Genomic DNA, 13,881 nt, shown 5'->3' with positions numbered 1-13,881 from the left:
CAGTAGTTTCTGGTCCTGTTTTGGTTGCTGGCACCACACCCGGACACACGAACGCCGGCTTGATGCGATTCGCTTGCCAAGAGCCGTGCGGTAATAGTGCTGCTGCAGCACCACAATGGCATCAGTGATTTATAAGGCGTTGCCGGGTCGAACGGGCGAGGTCTTTTTATAGCAGCGGCAGTAACGGTTTGAGCAGTAACGCGGCGGCACTACTCAGTACCTAGACTCACTGGCCCGCGCGCTCATTATTCTTCACTCCGCGATTACCCGTGCAGCCTGGTGCAGCCTGCATGCGCGCCATGATCTCTCTCGTCTTAGCTGTTGGATAGCGCGGTGCTTTTAAGCGGGTCATAGCAACTGTTTGCTGGCTTGGCGGATAGTTTTCAAGTGCAAAACTTTTTGCTTGAACAAAAAAGGGATTGCCAAATCGAAACATTGTTGCCGTCTGTCGGTACGATCGGATCGGAAGTGGACTTGCCTCCAAACCAATGGTAGAAATTTTGGCAGCAAAAGTGCTTTCTCTGGCAACGGAAATGAAGCATCACCCAAAAATGGTCTGTTTTTATTGCGAGTGTACTTTATAGCTTTTAATTTTCGCGTCCGGGATATATATAAAGATCAAACAGTGGCCGCTGCCATGCAAATATTCTGTTTGTTTTTGTAAAGGAAGCCATTATTTGAAAACGGTTTTGGCATTGTTATTGAGAATTGGACAACTTTTTCTGAAGAATGATGTTCAAATCCATACACAGGTGACCCCCGAGATACGACTGTATTTGGGACCGATAAAATGTCCCAAAGCAAGGCGTAAGTCGAAATTGTCCTATGTTGAATTTCTGTGAATATAAAGTTTATAACCAAAATTGAAGAGTTGAATGTGAAATGGAACCATGAAATCGTGTATTTTATTTAAATTAATGTACGATCATGTATTAATTTTCCTCCAAAAGCCGTTTACACGATATATATATATATATTCAAGACCGGGGAGTTGTGGAAATGTGTTTGTAACGATTGTCAGAAATACACAGAAATTGAAAAAAATACATCAATTTCTTCTCAATGACAACTTTTAACTGTCAAAATCAAAAGTGTCGTATCTGCGAATCGTCGTAACTCGAGAAGATCGTAACTCGGGGACACCTGCATTTTCTTTGGTTTTGGTCGTTTTACTACCTTTACTGAAGCAAATTTTCAGAAAATAATCAGTATCAAGAAGTTTAAAGCGTTTTGATCTAATATGTCCTTACTCTTATTTGACAATATCATCTTTAGGATTTATTTTTACTATTGGTCATATCGCTACAGTAGAAACAGCATTGTTGCTGTAAGCTACAAACAACCCGAAATCTTTTGTAACGAATAGTATGTGTTAAGGGAGTTCTTCTTCAGAAGACGTCTATTAATAACAATCGTATTTTGGTGGAAACGTATGACAACCACTCTCTAGCTGAAGCAACCTTTTCAGAGATGATTTAACAAATTCAAAGATGTTAATTTTGATTAAAAAGTTGAAAAACATTGCACGCTGGGTGTTTTTCGGGTGTCACGAAATATTGAAGTTGGACAACTAGAGGTTATGGGAGGTTCAGATCCTGCACAAACACATCAAGAACTCGGGATGACACAAAGAGTATCTCAGCAGTTCATTGTCCATTGATTTGAAGCGAGGAGGATGCCATGCAAGATGGGAAATTGGGTTCCATATGGGAATTGGTCTAGAGATGACGAACGCAGGCTGTTCATTTGTGGATGATAGGATTTTCAACCCAATCCGCTGGATATTACTCCTTCGGATTAAGTTTTTTTTTCTAGATAAGTCCCACCTCTTAGCCCAACACAGGTTTGAGAAGGACGGAAATATCTTTTAGCTAATTTTAATCTATTTGGTGTAATAAAATAAATTGTACAAGCAAGTGGTGGCATCAAAGACGTCCAAGAAAGTTTCATTAAGGAAAAAACGGGCCTTGCTCCATCGAATGCAATGTTATTCCCTAGCATCCTTTACGTACACCAGGCCAAAAACCAACTTTACCAATTACGATGAAGTCAAAACATTGGCCCACGCATGGGTAGGGGCCAAACAACCTCCTTTTTCTCGATACGGGGTCCAAAATACAACATAAGGATGGAAAAAGTAGTGGAAAGTGACGGAGAATAAGAAGAGCCATTGAACAAATAATCCTTTTTCAAATTTCGAAAATTGCTTTTAACTTATGGTACTTCTAATAAATGTAAAGAATGATTAGGTATTTAACCGTCGTGGATTATTAATTAAACAAAATATTAAACAAAAAACAAACTCAAAATCAAACAATAAAGCAGTCCAACTGCAACAAGCATTATATTTCACATCTCTCTCTCTCTCACACACTTTTTCTCTTTCCCAGGTTGATCTAAACGAGATGAACGATCCGAACGCGGGCCAAAAACCATCCGACTGACGAACAGGTGAAATAATTTAGCAGCTCATCAGCATTTTGCGCCTGAACGCAAGCATGACCTCCCCCCCCACCCTTCTCCTTTCGTTTCCCAAGCATCTCTTAAAGTCTCCCGATAGCCCATCCCCCCCTTCCCAGGCACTGTATGGGTCGACTAAAGCCACCGGCCACAATCAGCCGACATTCGCTAGCGGTTGCGGTGGTTACCTGTCGGCAGAAACGGTCGACGTTGGGGCACCGGTTGCCGGCCCAGCACTGCGTCCGCCCGCCTCGCCCTGCAGAAAGTCCATGGTGGAACTTTTCACGTCCACCTTCGGCTTCTGGCCCGGCTTGGTGGCCGGTTTCTGCTGCTCGACGATGATGAAGCTGTCCTCGTTGTTGCTCGGCAGGGCCGGCTCGGTCGCTACTGGGGCTGCCTTCGGTGTCGGTGCCGGCAGTTCCTTCTTTTCCTTCACGAGCTTTGCCGGAGCGGGTGCTGGGACGGGTGCTGGAGCCGGTGCTGGAGCGGGCGCTGGAGTTGGAACGGAGGTGGGAGGTTCTTTGGGTGCTGGTTCCGGTTTGGGAAGATCCTTCGGTTTGGGAGCTTCCTCGGCCGGTGGAGCTGGTTTGCTGGGAAGGGTTGGGGCGGGCTTGGCGGGTTCCGGCACTTTCGGTGGTTCGACAGGTGCAGGTTTCACGACAGCAGGGGCGGGTACAACCGGAACCGGTGCCGGTTTGTTCACTGACACTGGCGTGGAGGGAGTTTCTGGTGCCGGCGTTACGGGAACTTTCGGTGGTTCCGGTTTCGGAACTGTCGGCTTGTCGACGGGCTCCACTGCCGGTGGTGGCCGGACAGGCTGGACGGGCTTCTGTTCAGGGGTGATGGTAGGCTTGGCCGGTTCCACTACCGGCGCCGGCTTGACCGCCACTGGTTCGGCGGGAGCCTTCGAGGGTTTCGTGTCGTCAGTGGGTGTCGATTCCGGCAGCGCTTGTACGGTTCGATGTTTACCGGTGAAAAACGCAAAAATTCTATCCAACAATGGAATGCGCTTTCTGTAATGAATGCGGGGGAAATTATAAAAAAGAAAGAAAAGAAAACGGAAAAAACAAAATAAGAAAAGAGAATAGAAGAAACGAAAAACAAACAACAACACAAAACAATGAATAATACAATGCAAACATCAAACAAAATAACATAAAACAGATAAACAAACAAAGAAAAAACGGTTCATACTGGAGTAAAACATATAACAAAACTAAAAAACTATCTAAAAATAATGAAACAGTAAGCAACACAACCTATCCTAGCATAAACAATTGCGAAACGCCCAACAATCAATTGCATTCAAGCGGTGCGAAGCATTGCACTGTAGCAGAATCCAATTTGGATTGAAGCACGACGCGTTTGGCGTGTTTTGCGAGCTTAAGAATACGAATTTCCTGTCCCAAAAAATCATTTCGCATGGTAACCTGTGTTGTGCTTGCCAGGGCCTTGCTGCAATTATCTTTTTTTTTCTCTATCTTTACTGATGGCGGGGACGTGCTCACGGCACTGCACGGTATAGAGATCAAAATTGTTCTCCCCGACGTGTACGTGTTAATTCAATTGTCGTGTCTCGTGTATTGACGATCCGTTTGGCAATCGTGCGACGGGTGCGATGGTGGCCGTGGAAAGTGTTGGCAAAAATCGCGTTTTGCAGTTTCTTTCGTCCTCATGCCCATGCTCTTCCCAACAGAATCTTAAGTGATAATCGCATCAAAAGTCGCGTCCGATAGTTGTGTACAAACAACAAAAAAGGAAATCTACGAACACGAATGACTGTTCCCGGACATTGAACAGAGATTTGCTCTGCTCTTTTCTATGTAGTTTTGTTCCGTTTTCACGAGACCCACCTTCGTTCATCGACCGATAAGATATAGCTCGACCTAGTGTATGTGTGTCTGTATGTGGCGTGAGGTGTACGTGCCAATTTGCCAAGTAGATGCTTCCAGAACGCCGGAACAGAGCAACCCCTTTGGCAACAGGGCACTCCAGCACACAGCTCTGCCAATCGAAAATGGACCACAGCAAGTGACAGTCTGTGCCTCGAATGTAGCTTTTTTTGGTTGATTTTTTTCGGGTTGGACCAGCTGCAACGCTTTATCTATATCAACAGCGTTGATTATTTTCGTCTCCGTTCGTGTGTAACGGGCGATAGGTGCAAACTGCACACATACCTGGCTTTAATTATGACCCGCAGTGCACTGATAGCAGCAACTCTGTTGTACTTGACGTAACGGACAACCATTACAATCTACCATTACTCATACAGGCAGGGTGGAATACCACATGGAACTTTATTGATATATGACCGCTGGTATAGAATTTCATTAGCCAAGCAACTCAAAATGTGAAAGTAAAAGTTTTTTTCGATATCTGATCGTACAATATTACGATTACACGGAAATAATGTGTTAAACAAATGGCTTTTAATTGCTGTGTGAAATTCGCTTCAGGTTTCAAGTGCGCCGTCGTACATCGGACAATGACATTCTATCTTATCTTGATAGGATTAACTGAGATTTGAGCATTTAAGAGTTGATTTTCAAACACATACACTCATGTACAAACACGTACAATACATTGTTCGAGAGCATTCAATTGATGAACCGAAAATAGTCTCAGCTTTGCTTTGGAAATGATCTTTCTCGTCCATAAAAGAGATCGTGAAGTTGCTATTGGCTGGTTTTGCCGTCTGACCGACAACATCTTCAAAATAATTTTGTTTTTTAGCTAAATATATAATATATAGAAATGTATAACTCACAACAACTTCAATATAATTCGAATATGTTTAAGTATAACGTAGGTGTTTTGATGATTGATCGATCGCGAACGATCGTTCGTTGTGTAAAATAATTAATTCATGGACTGATTTTTTGTAACTTTTTGCTAACATCTGTTACATGGGAAACAAATTTAATAATTTTTCTTCTTCTTTGGCACAACAACCGTTGTCGGTCAAGGCATACGCCTCTGGGCATGCATGGGTGGGCATTTCGGTTCTTTTAAATGAACGTGAATGAACCGAGTCGTTCATCACAATGAATGTGAACGTGATCTCGGTTCATTCGTTGATTTACAAATAGCAATAGCTGTAAATCGGTGGACTATTCGAAAATCGGTAGAACTACAGAATATTTGGTAGGTCTGGTCACCTGAACAGCAAGCCAATATTGACAATCTATATTAAGACGCTAGAACGCATTGGGCAGTTTAAAATCAACCGTTTCTTGGTTTGGTTTCTTGGAAAGTTTTTTATAAAGTTTTTTTTATCAAAATGATCATGGTAATGCGTGCATTCACGCATTTTTTTTATTATTTCAATTTATCAAAAGTAGCGTTCTGTTCATGTGAACCGGTTCATTCATATTTTCACGTGAACAGAATGAACCGTACGGTTCTGGTTCATTTGGGACACCTCTACTCTGTGCCACTAATGTGCTTTTGTCGGCTTTTAGTGATAAGCAGGAAAGTCAGTCCTACGAATGGAGGCACGTTCCATTCGGGGCTTGAATCTATAATGGGTAGGTTATTAATTCTTATGCACCACGAGACCAGCCGATTATTCCTGATGCCTGAACTAGCATCAGAACGCTTGCCTAACTATCTTTGAAAAATTAGTTTTTTTGTTATAACTATTTCAAGAGTAAATCTAACTAGCCCTCTTACTAAGCTCCACATAAATTTGCATTTTCAACCGGACATCTTTATGTCTTGACTTTCCTTGCGAATAGTCAAGCGGAATTAAAGCAACACAAAAGCAAACCAAACCCAGCGTCAACGACACTGACAAACTAAGCGGGAACGGTGTATATTTTTTCGCAACACTTGATCCGGCCTCTAATTACAATGCCCTTTTTTCTCGGCTCCCCACTATGACATTGAACTTGAGAAATGGGTGTTAAAATAATGGGCGAATCGGTTGAGCGTGTTTGCTGGTGCTTTCAGTGTTTGTTTTCCGCTTTCTAAATGCAAAATGTCAAACAGATGGTAGTGTGTTGCATCTCTTTTCTTCGTTTTATCGTAATATGAATTTAAAAATAATGAAAAATCAACCCCGGCACGCCCAGGGAGAAGAGATAGAGAGAGAGAAAGGCAGAGCGGTCATCGAAAGTTTATGGATACTAAACAGGGTAGCAAATAATTTTCAGGCAAAAATATTTCATTGCCTTTGCCGGGTGTGTGTTGGTTGCCGTTTGTTTACGTTTGTAATTTGTGAAAACAAATGGTTTGTTGGTACCATGGTGAGATAATGGAAGGCTTTTGCTGCAAGATTTGTGGCGTGAGCGATTTTTTTTTCGTACAGTGTGGAATGATTTTTCTTCCACTTTATTGTCCCCAAAAATTGGTTGTTTGTAAGCAGATGTTATTTGAAAGAATAATAATTCTCCCGCACTGTGCGGACAGCGCACACTCGGATTAGAAAAGAAATGAGAAGCCAAACAGCTGACCGTGTCTGACAACATACACTTGACCGATCACTCAACGGTATGCCATTTTTCACCTCAAGTAGCACGCAAAACGGCTCTGCGCGGTGCAAAAGTTACCTTGACATTCGCCTTGCCGAGGGAAGGACATGTTCCTACAAACATCCGTAACTTCCAACTGCCACACACAATACGGTCAGCGCGTCGTCTTTGCTTTCTGAAAAGTGATAGTACATGCTGCGTTTGTTTCCCGCCTTTGCAAGCTTTTCCTACTTCCCACAACAACCACCGAAGAACCGTCCAGAGGCAAAATTCTTTCGAAGACGTTTATAAATAACAAACCACACTTTTTTGCGGACCGGCGCGAGTTTCACAGCACACGAATGTGAACTCAGACGTCAGACACACCCGGATCGGACGGCGGTTTACGCGCTACATCCGGTGCGTGTTATATAATGGGGCCGGTTTGTTTGGATGCTTCTTCCTTTGTCGACTCGCGTTCGATGTCGTTGCAAATGTGTTTTTGTCTCCCCCCCCCCCTTTGCCGGTGTTTGGGGAGGTTTTCCACACGCAAGCAGGAAAGAGGAGCGGCAACTTAGATTAAGCTAATTAATTAGCCAAGATGGAAATTTTTGCAACAACAATCGCATCAGAAGAATCGAATGTTTGCCGTTCGCAGTTGAACTGTGCAAACGATGTAAATGGGTTAATGAACAATTTGGAATGGTGAAAGTTATGGATATACTTTGTCCTATGGTTGTGTACGCTATATGCGTGTTCATATTTGAATATTTTCGTGTCAAATTTGACTCTCGGTTTTTTTTTAAATATTGACAATTCTTTGAACAAATTCTACTGATTTGACAGATATGAATTGTCAAACAAAAATTATACTTTTTTCTAAAAAAATTAATGTCTATATAATGTTAAGTCTATGATTTTCGGAACTAGTGTTTTGGCTTATGAATCTTTCGAAAAGATTCATTCGTATGAATCTTCAGAAATGAATTAATTCGTACGAATCTTCAGAAATGAATTAATGAAGTAATGAGTGATGAATCTCAATTCGAATCTCCAAATATTTATGAATCTATAAAGACTTACAAAACATTAAAGATTCATCTGAATCTTAATGATTCATTTCTATAAAGCTTCATGAATCTTCAAAGAGTCACGGCGACTTGGACCACTCACACGACAAGCATTGGTCAGCCATAATGTAGCACTCAGGAATCGTTTCAAAGAGACACATAAAGAGAACAAATGTACACTCAATTCACAAAACCCGAGCGAAACGTGTTAAGAACCAAAGTAAAAAATAACTGTGAAACAAAATCTAATCCAAACGCTTATGCAATGAAGAGGCTAAAAAACAGAAAAAACATTTCATTCATCTGCATCTCAGACTTATAAATCATGAGAGATTCATTAAACTTTGAAATCTCTAGAGTTTGATTCTTCCTTGGATATTTGTGAATATTTTAAATTTCATTAATCATTGGATCATTCATGTATCTTTGAAGATCCATAAATTTTTGAATTTGAGTTTCAGATTCAAAGATTCAAAGATGATTTAGATTTATAAATTCGATTGAATCTTCAGAGTTACCCATCTCTATTCGGAACACAACAATCGCCTATCATGGGAGCGGTTGGTTTATTATTCTTTAAAATTATTATATAGTTTAATAATGTAATGTCCAATTTCTGTTCTTGTGCTTTCAACGTTAGAGTTTCCAGTTTTCCATCAAATATCATTTGTTTAAAGTTGTGTTTACATTTTCTAATTACTAACCCTTCCCACTACAGTCTGTTCCCGAGTTACACGGTTCTCGACTTACGCGAGTTCAGAGATACGCGGTTCTCTAAATTTGACAGGTTACATGTAAAATCAGTACAAATCGCTTTAAGTTTGGTATAAATTGCATTTTTGCTAACAAATTGAAACCGCTTAGAAGCAAGAAATATTAGAATTTTCTGCACGAATCATATCAAATAAATGATGAAGTGTACAAAAGTACTAAATTAAATAAAAAAACTTCGAGTAATCAATAGTATTTTAGTCAAAAAACGTGAAATTAGACTTACGCGGATATTTGAGTTACGCGGATTAGTCGGGAACGCAGAAACCGCGTAACTCGGGAACAGACTGTACAAACAATTCAAAGAACAAGTAACCCTTGACTGTATCATGCATTGCTGCTTGCATACTTTACGGCGTTTACCCACAAAGCCAACAGCGCAAACTTCGATCAAAACACGATTACGAGCTTCCATTACAATGCCAAAAAGCTTAGCCGTGCGCAAGAGAGAGAGAGAGAGAGTGAGTTATCTGGTGAGTACACTCTCTGCGCGCATTTCCAAATGCACCAGCACATGCGCAGTAATGCGCTGAGATGCACGTTAATCCGGTCGATGACAAACGCTTTCGATGAGTCAAACACGCCGGCTAGACGGAGCCGAAGGTTTTCTTCACCCCATCGTAGCGCCACCTTCGGAGATTGTATCGGAGTCCCACAAATGGATGCGTCCCATGAATCGATTCCGCCACGGGGTCGAAGCGAAATCGATCGCTAATGATTTCTATTTACAGCAGCAGCAGTAGTGTGACATTGTGTTGCCATGTTCAGTCAATATCCGCTTCAGCTTGTTTTACGTGACCGCGTGCTCTTGCGTTTGGAGCGCATGCAGCTTTGTTTGGTTTTTTTTGGTTTTGGTTTAGCAGTAACGCAGCATATTCTAATTGCCATTTTGCATAACACACTGGCCTTAACATGCTTAGCATTATTTAGATTTAGAAGGTTTTGGGATGCGTACTCACCTCAGCTCGTCCATCGCGAGCGAAAAGTACCAAAGGGCGAACATGGTTGCTGTTAAGGGTATGAGCGCGTACTGTAAGAGGAACGATTTGCTGAAATAGGAAGAGACGGAGAGACGGATAACGTTATATTAGAGCTAGAGGGTCATGTTTGTGTTGGTTGTTGGTTTCCCCCTATTGGTATTGCTGGTGGATGCTGGTGAATCAGTCGCCAGTAGTCGCTAATTGCACTGCAGGCAATGGTGACGCGAGGTGACAAAAATGTCACTACGACACTGGTGTGCCGTTTGAGCGAGTGACCGTCGTTGAGTCAGTGGCGCACGTGATACGTTCCTGCTTACGGTTGGATATATTAGGTGGGGTATGGTTTTACATCGATGTGTGTGTGTGTTGTACAAATACAACAGCTTCCAAAAAGACGCTTTATCTTAAGTAAATCCAATTATTATAATTTGGTCCTTCGAGCCGGATTTTTCAATAACAAAACTTTAAAACTAAAGATGCGTTGAATTATTCAACTCTATGATTCCAATAACGATTTATTTTACACGTTAAAACAATGTTAAAAAAACACAAACATTAATTTCAAAACAAAGCTCAGCTCTTTCTGCTTTGTTTACACAGTTGAAATCAACTGAAATCTTATTACACAAAAACAAACTGGCCGGCGACGCTTGGTCTACGGCCCTGCCCCCCGATGTTTGTGCATCCAAAGTGCTTATTTGCCAATGCATTTAATTCCCTGCACAATGCCAAATAGCCGGCTTCACCCGAACCCCGTGTGCAACAGCAGTAGTGGGCGCCTTCCTGTCTTACGGCGAGGGAGTATAGTAAAAGTGTTTATACATTCGTCCTTACTGATACTGCTGGAACGCGCACCAACACTGTTGCAAAACCGCTCGAAGTATCGATTTTGTCCTGCGTGACCTTTTTGTCAATTTAAAATTGCTTCCGAACAGCAACGGAGGGCCTTGCTGTCTTGCTGTTGTTGCATAAGACACTGTGTATGGGGCGAAAACTGAAGCTGGTTTCGTTCTGTTTTCGAGTGTTTTAATTTGTCTCGCGCTGTGCCTCCGAATCTTCGGCAAGCGTGGCCTTCCGCCGTGTCGGTTACGCTTGAGATATCAGTTGCTCCATCCAACACAGGCGCCAGTTTCCGTGTTTCTCCGAACTTGCTGCTGAGGCGATTCGAACCTTACAGTTATTGGTTCAGAAACGGCACAAATATCATTTTTTGCCTGTGCTGTGTACGTGTGTTGTCATGATCTATTTTCAGAGGGCCATACTCACACACACACACACACACACGAGGCAGAGTGCCCCCGAAATGCAGTCACGAACGAACGTGACGACTAAACTCCGGAGGAAGACGAAGAAAAAATGACACTTTTTGGACGCAACGATGAGCGCGAAAAGCGGAAGAAAAAATGAAATTCGGGTCAGTAGTGTGGTGCAGGTTGGGTTTAAAATTAATTTTCATACAAAACACAACACACCAACACCACACCAGCACCAACACACAGTTCCCGGAGCATACGGGGAACAGGTCATTTTAATTGGCTAAAAATTGTAAAATCCAGGTTGTTGCTGATTTTGGAGTTACTATTCAGCTCACTTCCATTCTCTCTCTCTCTTCTGCTTAGCACACAGAACAACGGACTCGATGACGTAACACTTCGGGAGGGGTTGTGAATATGTGCTCATGGAGAAAGGATGTTCACACACCGAGATGGGCAAATGGGGGAGATAATTGAATCACCTTCACCACTCCGAATCACCAACATCCAAGCTTTATGACTCAACTCAACAAAATTCACGCAAAATTCACTACAAAAAGAAACCATCTTTCCGGTAGGTGCAAGCGATTCGAGTTGCACTTTTTCATACACAGATATCCCGGTCCGCGTGGCCTAGTTACTTACATTCGCTTCACAAGAATCTTGGCTGCGCTTTTCTTCCCTGGGTACGCAAAACGCACGTAGTAAGCACTGAGTAGGACGACGATCCGTTGTAAAGGCGAGCACAACTGACGGTCGCACGGTCACAAAGCAGGCCACAGCAACGACAACAACAACAGCAGCAACAGCAATGTCGAAAACGACTGTCTGATGGTGGTGGTGTTTTGCTATCGCTGTCAACCGTAGAACCGCTCTCACGCCGTAGCCGCTCCGATGAAGATGTCAGATGGGTTTTTTTTACTGTCGTGTGAAATATCGGGACTTTGGTCTGCTGCCGGCTAGTCACAGCGCGCGTTTGTCACGGAGGGCGCAGAGAAAAAATGGAATTCAATATTAATTCCACTAACAATTGGCACAATTGAACTGCACGGTGCACAACAACGCTGACGACGGTGACGGTGTCTTGGGATTGTTTATACCTGGGTTTGTGCGACACGGGGCCGTGGTTTAGTAGCTGTTGGCTGGTGTGTGAGACAAGCAAGTAACGAAGAAGGGGAAACAGCGATATCGGGAGAGCGACTGGGCCATGTGAGAGCAAAGCAGCGCTGGGAGAGATTTGCGAATCGAAGAAGCGATGCACTGTGGTGAGTTGCGGATGAGCAGCTTTCGGTGTAAAACAATTGATTTATTTTAAATGAGAAATTTATTGGATAAGTTAAAATGGATTAGTAATATTACAAAACTATAATGTTACCTTATTTTATCATACATTTTCTAACTAAAATGTAACAGAAAACAGTCAAAACCACACAAACATACAGTTGTCAACAAGCTCCATTTGGCAGTGGTTTGTTGACTCATTCTCTCACGAAAATAATTTGAGAGTTTTTTCTATCTGTCCTCTATCTGTTTGTATGTGTGTCACATCCCGCACAGTGTGCAATTCGTTCTTTTGTCAACCCTCAACGATAAGATATTTGAATTATAATTGTCGAAACAATTCTGATCAAAGTCCATTTGGAGTGAGATAATGAGGAGATAATTTTTCATTTTTGCTCTTTATTTAAATGCTTCAATTATCTCTTTACACTCTCTACCCTTTCCGAAGGCACTTTATACAGGTACGTGACTAATTTACGATACTGCAGACAGGCGTGTTTTGTTCTTCGCACTGTGCTCATTTTGCAAACCGCTTGCGGCGTACCATTGTCCACTCACGGCATCTCTGATCTCGTTAGATTGAGATGCTCTTCAACGTGCCCAACTAGAGACCGAAGCAAAAACAAAAAAGTATGTGTGTGGGAGAAAGAGAGTGATTACTTGCGCGGTTACGCGTGAGATAAGGGGAGGCCGCGATACGCATCGTTTACTGCGCTTGTAAGATAGCACACACGTGAGACGCTCTACAATGTTCACGGGAGTTGAAAAGGCAAACAGCGACGGTAGCGACAAGAATTTGAGAAACTTGTGAGCTTTTGTTTCTTTTGCATAACCTGAAATAGCGACAAAATAGTTTCTCCGAATAGTTATAATGGGTCGTTCGCCGTCAGTTGTTTTGCAAGTATTTAGGGGTTTTAAAAGAAAAAATATATCTTAATAAAATATATACAGGTATTCTGTATGTATTCTGCAGATTTTCTGACAAATTTGTCTTGCTTCTCTTTTTTTGTTAATTGCGTCATTTTGTCATAGATCAGATACGAGAAAAGATGTTTTTCGTAATTGATAAGCTGCTTTGCCGAAATTAATTTATTAGTTTTTGTCCGCATTTTGTCTCTACCGTGACCTTTTGCCTACTGTTCCATCGCACATTGTGGGAGCGATGTGAGAATGTGAGCATGTTGTACTGCTTCTCACCATGGCAACTACGGGGCGGTGTAATTCACCACAGGTTTTATAGGAGAAAAGCTCTCCGATCAGTTATTCACCACAGGCATGTTTCAAACGTGAGAGCACGTGGTTCAAACTGTTATGGAGACGCCTGGTTAATAGTGATAAGCAGCAACAGTTTACATTGCCATCAGTAGCGAATGTTTCATTTAGGATTAACAATCTGTACAGCATTGAGATACAGGCGAAACTCATTGGTTAAGGTATAAAAGTGTAGGGTTTTAACGTCATTGAAAATGATTGATTACATAGCATTTTTTATTTGGAGTTTTATCACTATTAGAGATACTGTTTGCTTGGCATAAATATCAATTACTGATGAGCCAACTAAGCCAATGTTCTGATACTGTTGCGACCAACATGAGAATAAAATCAAAACTTATTG

At 42.1% G+C, this 13,881-nt stretch overlaps 1 protein-coding gene and 1 long non-coding RNA gene across 3 annotated transcripts in view; one reads left to right on the top strand and one right to left on the bottom strand.

Moving 5' to 3' along the window:
- Window positions 1–2,451, top strand: part of LOC121592673 — a 31,882-nt gene extending 29,431 nt beyond the window's left edge. Inside the window, exon 4 of the long non-coding RNA XR_006004691.1 lies at window positions 2,391–2,451. This is a non-coding gene — a long non-coding RNA (uncharacterized LOC121592673). The remainder of the gene's footprint in view (window positions 1–2,390) is intronic.
- Window positions 2,313–12,134, bottom strand: LOC121592670 (vegetative cell wall protein gp1-like). Of its 2 annotated transcripts, XM_041914315.1 has the most exons (3): window positions 11,631–12,134; window positions 9,712–9,801; window positions 2,313–3,473 (listed from the first exon to the last, which is right to left on the bottom strand). In XM_041914315.1, the coding sequence occupies exons 2-3, from the start codon at window positions 9,753–9,755 to the stop codon at window positions 2,645–2,647; spliced, it is 873 nt and encodes a 290-aa protein (XP_041770249.1). In that variant the 5' UTR covers window positions 9,756–9,801; window positions 11,631–12,134; the 3' UTR covers window positions 2,313–2,644. The 2 variants fall into 2 exon arrangements, with proteins under 2 accessions (XP_041770249.1, XP_041770250.1); XM_041914316.1 differs by lacking the exons at window positions 9,712–9,801; window positions 11,631–12,134 and adding an exon at window positions 7,011–7,278.
- Window positions 12,135–13,881: the final 1,747 nt, after the last annotated feature.

This window comes from Anopheles merus, chromosome 2L (assembly GCF_017562075.2).
Source record: "Anopheles merus strain MAF chromosome 2L, AmerM5.1, whole genome shotgun sequence".
Lineage (NCBI taxonomy): Eukaryota > Metazoa > Arthropoda > Insecta > Diptera > Culicidae > Anopheles > Anopheles merus.
This window is presented reverse-complemented; position numbering and strand designations above follow the sequence as displayed.